A 15,278-nucleotide genomic window follows, 5' to 3' on the forward strand; every position below is an offset into this window, starting at 1 on the left:
GACATGAACAGACATTTCTCCAAAGAAGACATACAAATGGCCAACAGACACATGAAACAGTGCTCAACATCACTTGGCATCAGGAAAATCCAAATCAAAACCACAATGAGACACCACCTCACACCAGTCAGAATGGCTAAAATTAAGTCAGGAAATGACAGATGTTGGCAGGGATGCGGAGAAAGGGGAACCCTCCTACACTGTTGGGAATACAAGCTGGTGCAGCCACTCTGGAAAACAGTATGGAGGTTCCTCAAAAAGTTGAAAATAGAGCTACCCTACGACCCAGCAATTGCACTACTGGGTATTTACCCCAAAGATACAAATGTAGTAATCCGAAGAGGCACGTGCACCCCAATGTTTATAGCAGCAATGTCCACAATAGCCAAACTATGGAAAGAGACTAAATGTCCAGATGAATGGATAAAGAAGATGTGGTATATATATATATATATATATATATGGAATATTATGCAGCCATCAAAAAATGAAATCTTGCCATTTGCACCAACGTGGATGGAACTAGAGGGTATTATGCTAAGCGAAATACGTCAATCAGAGAAAGAAAATCATCATATGATCTCACTGATATGTGGAATTTGACAAACAAGGCAGAGGATCATAGGGGAAGAAAGGAAAAAATGAAACAAGACAAAACCAGAGAGGGAGACAAACCATAAGAGATTCTTAATCTTAGGCAACAAACTGAGGTTTGCTGGAGTAGAGGGGGGCGGGAGGGTGATGGACACTGGGGAGGGTATGCTATGGTGAGCACTGTGAATTGTGTAAGACTGATGAATCACAGACCTGTACCCCTGAAACAAATAACATATTATATGTTAATAAAAAAATAAATTTTAAAAAGAGAAGAAAAAAGAGCCTAAAAATACTAATCTTGTTATGAAATTAACATGGTACCTTACACAAAATAGACACACAAAAGGTTATTGTACGAACAAATGAATGAATGAACAAATTAAGGCAAAAACTCTACTCCTAGACAATAAATCAGTGGACATCAAACTTCAGAGTCAAAACAAAAAGGAAAGATCTAAATAGAAATTTTTTCTTAATATTTTCCATTCCAAGAAGACTGGTAAGATGAACAGAACGAAATCAATCCCAAAGTCTCTCGGTTAAGCAGACAAGGGACAGACAAAATACAATTGCATAGTTGCATTATCAACATCTTGTGGGTGAAGGTATGTACTGGGATTTAATATTTCTTGCCAAGCCTTTCAGTCAAGAATCCTCTTTTTCTATAAGCAGCCACAAGGACAATTTTGAATGGAGTGCAACAAAAGTAACAGAAACATCTCATTTATGTCGGGCGCCTGGATGGCTCAGTTGGTTAAGCAACTGCCTTTGGCTCAGGTCATGATCCTGGAGTCCTGGGATGGAGCCCCACATCCAGCTCCCTGCTCAGCAGGGAGCCTGCTTCTCCCTCTGACCCTCTCCCCTATCATGCTGTCTCTCTCTCTCTCTCTCAAATAAATAAATAAATAAATAAATAAATAAATAAATAAATAAATAAAATCTTTAAGAAAAAAAAGAAACATGTCATTTATGTCATCAGCTAAATGAGAAAAAATTAAGAAACACTGGCTCAAAAGTTGGAAAATCCTGGTACTAGATTTAGCTACTACTTACAGCTGGGAGTCTGGGCAAGCCACCAAACACCTCATAAGCTTAATCCACCTTATCTATAAAATTAAAGAGTTATCGGGGCACCTGGGTGGCTCAGGCTCAGGTCATGATCCCAAGGTCCTGGGACTGAGCCCCACTTTGGGCTCCCTGCTCAGTGGGGAGTCTGCTTTTCCTTTTCCCTCTGCCTGCAGCTCCGCCCACTTGTGCGCACTCTCTCTCTCTCTCAAATAAATAAATAAAATCTTTTTTAAAAAAGTTAAAGAGTTATCTGGGGAGAAAAAACTATTAAGAGATCTTTAAAATAAAAATGGTGGTTGAAAGCAAAAAAATTTTAACATTGTCTGATAAGGTTTTCAATGTGTGTAAATTAATAAATATGACAATTATAAAGCAGGGAGGTTAAAAGGACTTAAATGGTGATAAGGTTTCCACATTCCTCTTAAAGTGGTAAAATATTAATTCTAAGTAAACTGAAAAGTTAGGTATGTATTATAATCTCTAGAGCAGCCATTAAGAAAACTATACAAAGAAATATAGTCAAAAAACTCATTATTGAGGTGCCTGGGTGGCTCAGTCGGTTAAGCATCTGCCTTCTACTCAGGTCATGGTCCCGGGGTCCTAGGATCAAGCCCCACATCAGGATCCCTGCTCAGCGGGGAGCCTGCTTCTCCCTCTCCCTGCAGCTCCCCCTGCTTGTGCTCGATCTCTCTCTCCCTCTCTCTGTGTCAAATAAACGAATAAAATCTTAAAAAAAAAAAGAACTCAGTATTAAAATGAAATACTAAAGTATATTCAAATAATCTAAAAGAAGGAAGGAAAGGAGAAACAGTGGAACAAAAAATTGGAAAACAGAAACCAAACAGTAAAATTAGTAACCTTAAATCTAACCATGTCAATAATTACATTAAATGTAAATGGCCTAAACACAACAATTAAAAATAGAGATTGTCAGAATGGATTAAAGAACAAGACCCAACTACATGCTACTTACAAGAAATCCACTTTAAATATAGTGGTGTAGGTAAATTAAAAGTAAAAATAGTGCGGGTGCCTGGGTGGCTCTGTCGGTTAAGCATCTGCCTTCAGCTCAGGTCATGATCCCGGGGTCCTGGGATCAAGTCTCACACTGGGCTCCTTGCTCAGCAGGGAGCCTGCTTCTCCCTCTACCTGCCGCTCCCCCCTGCTTGTGCACACTCTCTCTCACTCTCAAATAAAATCTTTAAAAAAAAAAAAAAGGAAAACACAGCTCTATTCATAATCACCAAAAAGGGGAAATAACACAAATGTTCAAGGGTGAATAGATTAACTTCAGTTATCCCATTACATGGGATACATACAAACCATACAATGGATTACTTAATAAAAAAGAATTATTAATACATACTCACAATAACATGGATGGGTCTGTAGGGCATTACCCTGAGTAAAAGAAGCCAGTGTCAAAAGGTTACATACCAAATGACTTCATTTACATGACACTGTGGAAAAGACAAAACTATAGCAATTAAGAACAGAGCAGACCACTGGTTGACCCCAGCTGGAGGTGCAAGGGCAATATGAAGCTTCCTGGGATGACAGAACGGATGGAAACCTGATTTTGGTAGTTATATAAATTTGTACATTTGTTAAAACTCATGGAACTGTACACCAAAAAAGTCAATTTTTCTGTAATTTAAAAGTAAAATAAAGATTAAGAGAATGATCTCTGTGAACCCTTCCAGACTATGATTTTATGAATGAGAAGAAGAGAGGAGTGTGAAAGTAAGATGAAAGGAGAACAAATGCTAAATCCTACCGGCATAAAAACCACTACTCATAAAAACCTCCTGATTACTGCACAAAACAAACAAAGCAAATCCAATCTTCAGAAATTCATTCCCAGAAAGAGGCTGAGAAAACCAGACATTCAGATCCAAAATGTGGATATTAGAAATGCCTGTGAATGGCTCTTCTTGTCTATTTCTATATTTTACACTTTGAAGAAGCTGCCAATTTCTCCTGGCTAAATGCCACTTTCCCTGCTTGGGGTTACTCAATTTACAAGCATTCCTTTATTTATACCCTATACTCTCAAAGATGGGGTCTTTGGCAGTCACAATAAAGACTCTGCCAGAAAGATCAGGGCTCCTAACCCGGAACTAAGGTCCCTGCGGGACGCAGCACACCCATGACTGACCTAAAGCCCCTAGGCGGGGAGGTCTTTCTCACAAGTCAGAAAGCGTCCCCCACCACCAAAGCCCCCAAAGGAGGAAGCCGCTGGAGACCGGGCTCTGGGCACTTCTCGCTCCTCTGAACAGCCAGACTGCCTCGGGTGCAGCTGGCCGTTTTGAGGGCTGCCTGGATGTGGAGCGTGCCCTCTACAGAAGGTTCTGCCCAGTGATCTTGGGTAAGTCCCTTCCTCTTCCAGAGTAGAGCGGTAATCTGGGTATTCTGCCTAAGGGAGCTTCCCATCGCTCTCTCCGAGCCTGAGACTTTCTGGGCGCCCCCCCCCACCTCGCCGACAGGAGCCCGCCTCGCCCCTCAGACCCCATCCCCACCTAACCCCCCCACCGCTCAGGGAGCCCTGAGGGGGCTAACTACCCGCCCGAGGGCACGGCCCGAAGGCAAGAAGGAGGCAGAACCGCCAAATCCCGGTCACTGGCCCCTCTGCGCAGAGCAGGCCGTCCCGCCGCATTCCTATTCACCCCTCCCTGGGGTCACCGCCCGCCGGGGCCGGCTTCCACCACCCGGGGGTGGTGGTGCGCGCGCCCGGGAGGGCCTGGGTTGGGGACGGGGCGGGGGCGCCCACCTTGAGCTGGGATTTAGAGACCTTGCCGCTGTGGTCCAGGTCGAGTGCGGTGAAGGCGTGCCAAATGGCCTTGAGCAGCTCGTCCTTCAAGCCCCCCATGGCCGCGGCGTGGCTACCCAGACTGCCAGCCCGCCTCGCCGACCCTAAGGCGAGTCTGACTCCCCTCCGCCACCGCCGCCACAGCCGCCCGCCCTTCAGTCACCTGACCGTGGCAGGCCCCGCCCCTCCAGGCCCCGCCCCCGGGGCCCCGGCCCCGAGCCGGGCGTGCTGGCGTGGGAGTGCGGGGTGGACTCGGGAGTGGACGGGGCTAGCCACCCCCACGGGCCTTCCCTCCCGGCTTGGACGCTGAGAACTACCCCGCAGGTCCCTCGTGTTCCCCAGACCGCGTGGGGCCACCTTTAGTGCTTACGTGCTCACCAAACAAGACCCCAATTCCGGGGAAAAATATGAGAGTCGGGGTGAGCAGCCTCCAGCCCGCGCCCCGCAGTGAAAAAAAAGGAGCCCCGCATCTGTCCCGAGGACGCACCACTGTCTGGAGGAGAACTAACGAGCCGGAAAAGTCCCCGAGCCGGGCCTCCAATGCTAGCGCAGTTCCTAGCCGGAGAGGATGTGGAGGGGGAGGGGAGGCAGGGAAGGGCTTCTGAGGGAAGGTTTATATTAATTTTTCAAACGTTTCTTGATGCCTACTATGTCGTGGGTGTGGGGGCACAGAGACGAGGTTTAAGGTTGGTTTAGAAGCCACGGAGTCAGGCAACGTTTTCTTCCCAACCTTCAGCTGTTGAGGGTCAGTTCACAACTTAGCAACGGTTTGACTCCGGTTATTGTGCCATTCGTGGTATTTCTGTGCTTACACAATAGGAGTTATGAGAGAATCACAGCAAATCACTCCACCTATTTTACTAGTCAGAATGGGTGGACCATTTAAAAGAACACATCCAAGCCTATAAGAGCGTCCTCTTCATTGTAGATGTTTAATTAATATCTGTTAACAGTGGTCACCTGAGCTCTTTGGGCTTCAAATTCTCCACATACAAATGAACATGTTGCACCAGATGTTCTGGAGGGGTTCTTCTAGTGTTCACATCATAGGATAATAAGGACTGCTGGCTGACTCCAATCTGATGAAGTCACCAGGCACAGTTAGTGCCCTGCCTCTCCAATCCAAGACTAAATCTGGACGATACGGAGAGAAGAACAAATACCAAGCGTTTTGAAAAGGAGATCATTCTCAGATCAAGTTTGGTTTTGCTTTCTTCTTTTACGTTCCTAAATACACACATATGTACCTTATAAAAAAGGAAAAGATCATCATAAGGAAGGGGGATTGGGAAAAAGCAGAAAAGGAAGGAACTGCTCAATGAGCTGTAGACCAAAGGGAACTTGGTGGGCCAGAGGAAAGAATAACCTAGGTGAAGGGAAGGGGCAGAAGCAGAGGGACTGCTCGTCCCTCACTGTGAGGGCCCTTGAGGCCCTACCCTACTTTATCACCATTTGTCAGGACTTATCTTGACATGCCAGTATCATTTCTCTCATTTACCTTCCCCAACTCCAGTCCAAATCGGCCAGTCAGGAAAAACATATGATTCAGCCTTTAATTTCTGAATGCCAACTCAGCTTTCCCTGGGCAGTGACAAAAAAGAAACCCTCCTAATTCTCAGGGTTCAGCTTAACCACTAGATGGTTCTCTCAGTATCTGTAAGCACCAAACAGGTATTTCAAAGCTTTTATATATATATATATAATCACATGACTAGGACATTCTGAACTTCCAAATTCCCATTTCTCCCACAATACCAATTCTCATAATCCAAACAAATTTTAAAGCAGAATGATGTCATCTCATATTTTTCAGTGGCAGGGATGGGACACATAACTTGTCTCTTTAATTCACAGTTCCTCAGATGAAGAGGAGCTCCAATCAGGGAGCCTCATATACCTGGACCTGACTTTGATGAAATCCTGGACTTCAAGGCAATTCCATGAAAGGGGACATGAACTGTAGTGGCTGGGATGAGGTAAGGACTATGGTGGATGGTCTCCAAGATGGCAGAAATTAACTCTGTTCCTCTCTGTGGATCCATACTGATCTAAATATTAAGAGGTAAATCTAATTCCCCTCCCCTAGGATATGAGCTGAACTGAGTGGCTTGTTTGACCAACAGAATGTGGCAGAAGTAACAGCTTGGGACTTCTGAACCAGATCACAAAAAGCCTTTCAGCTTTCACCTGGATTTCTTGGAATTCTTACTCTTGGAATGCTCCCTCTTGGAAACTTAATGCCATGCTGTGAGAAGCTGAGGTCACAGGAAAAAGCCACATGAAGAGAGAAAACAATGCTGGCCACATCCCAGTTTCAAACCTACAGCCTAGACATTAGATATATAAATGAAGGAACCATCTTAGACATTCTAGTCCCAGCAGACACTGCATGGAAAAGAACTCAAATCCCAGACATATGACCCCAGTCAAGCTGTCCCTACCATCTCCAGCCATTTTTTTTTTAAAGATTTTATTTATTTATTTGAGAGAGAGAGCGCACATGAGAGGGGGGAGGGTCAGAGGGCGACAGACTCCCTGCTCAGCAGGGAGCCCGATGCGGGACTTGATCCAGGGACTCCAGGATCATGACCTGAGCCGAAGGCAGTCGCTTAGCCAACTGAGCCACCCAGGCGCCCTCTCCAGCCATTTTTGAGCCAACTCAGCTGAGGCCCCAGACATTGGGAAGCAAAGAAGAACCATCCCTTCTGTGTCCTTGCCAAACTTCTGACCCACTGAATCATGAGCATAATGAAATGGTAGTTGTTTCATGCCACTAAGTTTTGAGTGGTTTGTTATGTAGCATTAGATAACTGAACAACAGTGAAAAGATAATGTTCCCAAGATAATGTTTCCTTCCCCTGCCCACCAAAGAAGATTCTGGTCTGGCCTACTCATTCTTCCTCTCCCCTACCTTCCAGAAGAGTCCTACTTTCCCAGACTAGTTCTTAAGCTGTTTTTTGTCATGGAGAATTAGGAAGAAAGGAAGAGGAAAAGAAGACCACAGTGCAAAAGTTGAGGTGGGGGTGGGGGGTATAGTTGTTGAGAAGAAAGGAAAAGCAGCTTTAGTATGTGAAGGCATTGGGTGGGAAAAGGGGGATTCTAACAGGTGTCATGGAAAACTGACTACAGAGCTCCATAGGGTTTGAAAGGTATAGATAAAGGATTTGAAAACTTTTCAAGTAGTTTTGGCTGGATAGACTTTGCTCTTTTATTCAGGACTAGCTAATTATGGCTAATACTTGTGGCTTCTACGTGTTACAAACAAATGGTATTCTGTCCCCTTGGACGGCATTCCAGACCACCCTGTGTTTTTCTGCTAAGTGCTACAAAGGAAAAGTATGGGTTGATATGAGTGTGTACAGGTGAATATGCTGCTCTCTCAGGAACAGGGAAAGCTGCAAATGAGGGGTGACAGTGAGGCTCAGTTCTGAAGGATGAGTTGTAGCTAACTGGGCAAAAGTGAGAGAAGAAACTTCCAGACAAAAAACAGCCTAGACAAAGTATGGTTTAGTCAAGAAGCTCAAGCGAAGGCCAGTGTGGAGTATGAAGAACGGCAAGAGCAGAGATGTGAGAAGAAATTAGAGAGGTTGGGGCGCCTGGGTGGCTCAGTCGTTAAGCGTCTGCCTTCGGCTCAGGTCAGGATCCCGGGGCCCTGGGATGGAGCCCTGCATCGGGCTCCCTGCTCAGCGGGAAGCCTGCTTCTCCCTCTCCCACTCCCCCTGCTTGTGTTCCCTCTCTCACTGTCTCTCTCTCTCTCAAATAAATAAATAAACTCTTTAAAAAAAAAAAAAAAGGAAGGAAGAAATTAGAGAGGTTGGCATCTGAGGCCAAATAAGCGAGGAGCGCCAGGCCTGTCGGTGAGGTCTGTAGAGCTCTTACCTTCCCCATGGTCTGAAATACCCCGTAATCAGTGGCACAATCTGGCCACAAGAAGCAAAAATGCTGAACAGCTGTGCCTGAAGGTGCAGATGTGGGAGTGGTGTCCAGCCCCTGGCCTCTCGGCAGCCGATAGCATCTCCATTACTGCCATACCACAGCTTTCCTGGGGATAAGGGGAGGCTTCTGGTTCCGTGGGAAATTTCATAAATCGGTCCCAGAATTTAAGTAGCACTCCAGGGAGTCAGGCCCGCTCCACATCCTCGGAGCCAGGTGAAATTGCAGTTCCCCCAACTGGGAAAAACAGTAGCCCTCTCTGCCTCACAGGGGTGGGTTATTGTGAGGAACAAGTAAGATACCATCTGTGAAAGCACCCATAATCACTAAAGCCCATCCAAATGGGAGGGGCAATAGTGACGAACAAGAAGGAGAATAATAATAGAGTTCTGATGCCAACGAGGACAAAAACCTCTGAGGTGGTTTGCTCAAGGTGCAAAAGCAGCAAAATTTGATCTTTTAATGATAAGAACCGTGTGACAGGGCTAATTCTTAAAGCCTTCTCAGACAAAAGTAGCTGGAGTTTAGGCTGAGCCCAGTGTTCTGTGGAATATCCTGATTTAATGATCTTCTACTGAGACCAAAGCCAGATCTACTGACCCAATGAATGCATGAAAATCTTAAGTTGACAATGACAAGGCTTCCGGTATCTTGTAAGTCCTCTTCATGTGAAAGTTCTTTTGAAAACCTCCCTTGTTCCTTACCTCCCCCAACCCCATAGTATATAATCAACCACCCCTCAAAACCCCTGTGCAGCAGCTCTTTCTGCCCACAGGTCCTGTCCCCGTGCTTTAATAAATCACCATTTTGCACCAAAAAAAAAAAAAAAGAAAGGAAAAAAAGAGAATATCAATGTCAACATTACCCAATTACCCACTGAGGATAAGGATAAGGGTAGGCATCTCAAAGGTGGAGATTAAGTCTTGAAAATTAATAAAATGTTACAGACAGCTGGAGAGGAGAAGGAAGGGCATTCCAGAAAGAGGTAGCTGAATGTGCAGAAGTATGAAAGCCAAAAAAAAAAAAAGCTTGTGGGAGATGAAGGAGAAAGAAGAATGTAGAATGGTATTTTGGCTAGGGGCACCTGGGTGGTTCAGTCAGTTAAGCATCTGCCTTAGGCTCAGGTCATGATCCCGGAGTCCCAGGATCAAGCTGAGTAGGGTTCCCTGCTCAGTGGGGAGCCTGCTTCTCCCTCTCCCTCTGCCCTTCCTCCTCCCCCTGCTCATGTTCTCTCTCAAATAAATAAATAAAAATTTTTTAAAAATTGTATTTTTCGCTACATGATATTGTGATTTATAATAAGAAATATATATATAGTTGACCCTTGAACAATGTGGGGATCAGGGGCACCGACCACCTCACAGCTGGAAATCCAAGTATAATTTTTGACTTCCTCAAAACTTAACTGCTGATGGCCTACTGTTGACTGGAAGCCTTACGGATAACATAAACAGTCAACATACAGTTTGCATATGTATTATTTACTGAATTCTTACAATAAAGTAAGCTAGAGAAAAGAAAATGTTATTAAGAAAATCATAAGGAAGAGAAAACACATTTATAGTACCTACTGTTCCGAAAAAATCCACATATAAGTGGACCCATGCAGTTCAAACCTGTGTTGTTCAAGGGTCAACTGTATTTGGCCTTCTTCCAATCCCTGGCACAGAACTCCTGAAACCCATGAATTTCCTAAGTGATGAGAATGATTAAGTTGTCTTTTGTTATGTTCATGAACTTCTGGAAAGCACCTAAGGATGAGGGCTGTTTGCCAGTGGAGCCAACCATATCATTAGAAGGTTGGAACTTTCAGTCCCACTCTGACCTCCAAGGGAGGGGAGAGGGGCTAGAGGTTTAATCAGTCACCAATGGCCAGTGATTTAATCATTCATGTCTATGTAATGAAGCCTCCATTGAAGCCCAAAAAGACAAGGTTTGAAGAGTTTCTGGGTTGGTGAACCAGAACACACCCATGTGCGAGGCCTCAAACTCTGCAGAAACAGAAGCTTCTGTGTGCAGGACCTCACTCTATGTATCTCTTCATATGGCTGTTCATTCACATTCTTTAAAAGCTTTTGTAATATGCCAGTAATCTAGTAAGTGAACTGGTTTCCTGAGTTCTGTGAACCACTCTGGCAAATCAATTGGACCCAAGGAAGAGAGGTATAGGAACCTCTGATTTCCAGCTAGTCTGTCAGAAGCACTGGTAATAACCCATGCTTGGACTGGTGGTTAGCATCTGACTTATGGAACTGAGCCCTTAACCTGTGGCATCCGATGCTATCTCTAGGTAGATCATGTCAGAATTGACACTAGCTGGTGTTGGAGAATTGTTTGGTGTAGGGAAGAAACCCACACATCAGAGTTGGTTTCAGAATCATAGGCTAAGACACCTTGGTCTTTGCAGTCAGAAAGATGACCCGAGAGAGTTCTGGGTTTTTTTAGGTGAAACTGAATACAAAAGCCAGACAGAGCCTCCAAATGAGTAGTAAAATTTACTAGATTTCACTTCTGGGAAAAGGACTAGACAGAAAGGAGGGGAATAGAAAAGCAGTGGTGCAGAAATCAGGGAGAGCAACCAAACCGAAGCTCCAAACCCAAGGGCAGGAGGCAGAGCCTGAAGAAGTGCTTGATTTGTACATGGTTCCTGTGGTCAAAGGCAAGAAGGTGACCTGAGGGCTTACGGGTTAATATCCAGCCCAGATGTGACATACAAGTAGATGAGTGGAGGAGACCAGCTAGAAAAAGTAGAAGATGAAACAAGGGTTTAGGGCCCAGGGGACACCAAAATTTAAGGGGTGCTTTGAAGAGGAGTCCTTGAAAACGGCTAAGGAAATGCAGCCAGAGAGGTCCACGGTCTCCCTAGCCTCTAGTACTTTCTCAGCTCCACTCTCCCTTCACAGTGCCCCTCATTCTTGAGTTAATTCTTGATCCTTCCCCTCCACTCTCTCCATCAAAACTCCTCTTCTGAGAGTGAGAAAGCAATCTGAGTTAAAGCGATCCACATTTAGGTTTGAATGACCAATGCTTCTCTACTTTCATCCTTGAGTGTTAATCTCTAAGTGTAAATTAATATCCAGTGGATAAACTTTCAGCCTACTTGGGAATGGTGAAAAAAACTTCAATTGTGGCCACCTGGCTATTTACTTCAGCTTGGGGGAGAGAAGCAGAGGAGAGAGTTGAAAGCATCTATAAAGTCGCTCTGAAGTCCTAATTTAGTGACACTCATGTGGTTCCCTCCTTCCCACCCCCCATTTTTATTTTTCATTTTTCATTTCATTTCATATAATTTATTTTTTAAGTAGTATCCACGCTGGATGTGGAGCCCAACACAGGGCTTGAACTCACGACCCTGAGATCAAGACCTGAGCTGAGATCAAGAGTCAGACGCTTAACTGACTGAGCCACCCACAAGCCCCTACCCTCCATTTTTAATGGGGGGCATTCATGGTTTGAATCTGCTGGAAACGTCTAACTGACAGTCATATATACCTAGAAATTCTGGGAACTAGGATAAGCCAAACAGTGGTGTCCTGGGTGTAGTTCAGTGTCAGGCTGAATATCCTTCTTTCTTCTTCCCTTTTATTGACTCTCAGCAAGGACAGAACAATTAAGGCCCTCAGACTCCACACAGGAAACTGATGGAGAGAGTAGTAGAGAAGAGGGCATCTCTGTCCATCCATTCTCCTTCTGGGAGAGGCATCAAATGGCATAACCATTATGAAAAACAGTTTGGAGTTTCCTCAAAAAATTAAAAATAGAATGATCTTATAATCCAGCAATCTCACTCTGAGTATACATCCAAAGAAAATGAAATCAGTATCTTGGAGAGATATCTGCAGTTCCACGTTCATGGCAGCATTGTTGACAGAAACCACGATATGGAAACAACCCAAAAGTCCATAAGTCCATTGACAGGTGAATGGATAAAGAAAATGTGATATAGGGGTGCCTGGGTGGCTCAATCGTTAAGCGTCTGCCTTCGGCTAAGGTCATGATCCCAGGGTCCTGGGATTGAACCCCACATTGGGCTCCCTGCTTGGCGGGAAGCCTGCTTCTCCCTCTCCCACTCCCCCTGCTTGTGTTCCTGCTCTCGTTATGTCTCTCACTGTCAAATAAATAAATATTAAAAAAAAAGAAAATGTGATATATAATAAATAAATATATATGTGTGTGTGTATATATATATATAATGGACTATTATTCAGACTTTGCAAAGAAGGAAATCTTGACATTTGTGACAACATGGGTGAAACTGGAAGACATTATACTAACTGAATTAAGTCGGACAAAAAAGACAAATACTGCATGATCTCACTTATGTGTGAATCTAATATAGTCAAACTCATAGAAGCAGAGAGTAGAATGGTGATTACCAGGGATTGGGGAAGGGGGAAATAGGGAGACGTTGATCAAGGGTACAAAGTTTTACAAGATGAATAAGTTCTGAAGATCAAATGTATAGCAATGTGAATATAGTTTATAATATAGTATTGTACACTTGAAATTTGATGAAAGGGTAGATCTTAAATATTCTCAACACCAAAAAAAAAAAAATAGGTAGCATGGTGAAATGATGTATGTTAATTAGCTTGATTGTGGCAATTATTTTTAAGTGTATTTTTTAAATTAATTTATTTAAGTAATCTCTATACCCAACATGGGGCTCGAACCCATGACCCCAAGATCAACAATTGCATGCTCTTCCGACTGAGTCAGCCAGGTGCCCCTGGCAATTATTTTTTAAGTTATTTGTATATCAGAATATCAAGTCATATACCTTAAATATATACAATTTTTATTTGTCAATTATACCTCAGTAAAGATAGGGAGAAAACCAGCAATATCCCAAAAAAGAAAACAAACAAACCACATCTTTTTGTCCACTCTTCACTCCTTTTCTTTCTTCCTCCATGCCTTCCTTCCTTTCCTTCTTATTTTCTTCCTTCCACGAATAAGCATTGAACATCTTCTCTGTACCAGGGATGATACCAGGCGCTGGGAATCCACCAGTGAGCATGCAGGTAGCCATTCCTCTCATAGACTCACTGTTGCGAGGAAGCTCTGTCCCTTCTGCTGGTCACTTAAAGGGCCCCATGTGGATGCTTCTTAGTTACCATTCCAGAACTGCTCAGGAGACCCTCCTGCTCCTTCCCACATTTCCAATCTTTCCCATCTCTCCATGATCTAACTTTCAATATATTAGTAGAGTCATCCAAAGGTTTTACCTCCTGGGAAGCAAAGGATTGTTTGCAGAGTCAGCTTTCTTTCTTTACAACATTTGATTAAAGCACCATCTTGTAACACATTATTGGACCCTTTTTTTTTAACCTGGTAATTATGTGACCATGAGGTTGATCATTTTTTTTCCTGTTCTTAGTACAATTCCTGCTAATTTGTGGCTTGCCCACAGTTTACTGCATACACTCTTCCCTCGTTACACAGAGAGAAATACATATTTATATTTTACACAGAATATACATAATGGAAGAAACAAAACAGCCAAAAATATTGACATCTACTTTAAAAATTAATAAAAATGTTAATACATTTTATTATATGTATCCTCCTTTCATATTAGAGTTACTTTTTTTAAAGATTTATTTTTTTAATTTTATTTATTTGAGAGAGAGAGTACAAGAGAGAGAGCATGAGCAAGGTGAGGGGCAGAGGGAGAAGCAGACTCCCCACTCAGCAGGGAGGCCGATGCGGGGCTCAATCCCAGGACTCGATCCTGGGACTCATTCCCGGGACTCTGGGATCATGATGGGAGCTGAAGGCAGATGCTTAATTGACTGACCCACCCAGGCTCCCCTAGTTACTTTTTAAATACTTGTTTTAAACTTTTCACTTTGACTCATGGACTTTTACAAATACAATCACTTGCTATAATTATTGTTCTTTTTGATGCTCAAAAGAATCAACGTGGCCAGTAGGAATCCTCTTATATTGGCTTCACTGCCCAATTAGCATGATTTCAAATATTTTTGGAAGCATCCTTTTCCTGGACATTACAACCTCCTCCTGATTTCCCCCTACTCCAAGACATGGAATTGGCTATGCTTCAAAAAACCTTTGGTTTCTGTTTAAGGAACATAACAGAATCCAAAATGCGGATGTTGGGCGTGCAAATCAATTTGGTAGTGAGTAAAGTTGTTTCCAGGTGACAGACCTGAAGATTATTCTTTTTAAATCCATCGGTTTGGGGGTGCCTGGGTGGCTCAATCGCTTAAGCTGCTGCCTTCTGCTCAGGTCATGATCCTGGGGTCCTGGGATGGAGCCAGCCTGCTCAGCAGGGAGTCTGCTTCTCCCTTTCCCTCTGCTCCTTCCTCCCCACGGTGCCCCCCACCCACCCCCCATGCCACCGGGGATGTGCTCTCTCTCAAATAAATAAATACAATCTTTTTTAAAAATCCATCAGTTTGCATTAAAACTTTCCATTTTGGGGGCACCTGGGTGGCTCAGTTGGTTAAGAGTCCAACTCCTGATTTCATCTCAGGTCATGATCTCATGATCTCAGGGTCATGGGATTGAGCCCTAAGTGGAGGCCCATGGCGGGCTCCACGCTCAGTGGGGAGTCTGCTTGGGGATTCTCTCCCATTCCCTCTGCCCTTCCTCCCCACTCACACGTGCGCTCTCTTGCGGGCACTTGCTCTCGCGCTCTCTCTCTCTCTCAAATAAATAAATCTTTAAAAGAAAAAAAAACTTTCCATTTTTATCCAACTGGAAATTCCTTTTGTTCTAACATAAAAATATACTTCCTTTATACCATATACTTCCTTTTTTAACCTCTCACCAAATCTATAATTATAACCTCTTCTCTTTTATAATCTTTATTTGAATCACCTATCACCATTCAGAAGTCTCTTGA

General features: G+C 43.8%; 1 protein-coding gene and 1 long non-coding RNA gene across 3 annotated transcripts in view; one reads left to right on the forward strand and one right to left on the reverse strand.

The window, feature by feature from the left end:
* SWAP70 (switching B cell complex subunit SWAP70) overlaps window positions 1-4,629 on the reverse strand; it is a 60,755-nt gene extending 56,126 nt beyond the window's left edge. The window contains exon 1 of one of the 2 annotated variants that reach the window (XM_081797393.1): window positions 4,436-4,629. In XM_081797393.1, the coding sequence (XP_081653519.1) occupies window positions 4,436-4,534 (99 nt within the window). In that variant the 5' untranslated portion in view covers window positions 4,535-4,629. The remainder of the gene's footprint in view (window positions 1-4,435) is intronic. The other variant, XM_081797394.1, reaches the window with a different exon arrangement.
* On the forward strand, window positions 3,910-6,931 carry LOC145716037 (uncharacterized). Its single transcript, XR_014138366.1, has 3 exons — window positions 3,910-4,033; window positions 6,329-6,450; window positions 6,561-6,931. It is a non-coding gene; the product is annotated as an uncharacterized LOC145716037 (long non-coding RNA).
* The last annotated feature ends 8,347 nt before the right edge of the window (window positions 6,932-15,278 follow it).

This window comes from Leptonychotes weddellii, chromosome 11 (assembly GCF_054177405.1).
Source record: "Leptonychotes weddellii isolate Sample4059 chromosome 11, ASM5417740v2, whole genome shotgun sequence".
Taxonomy (NCBI): domain Eukaryota; kingdom Metazoa; phylum Chordata; class Mammalia; order Carnivora; family Phocidae; genus Leptonychotes; species Leptonychotes weddellii.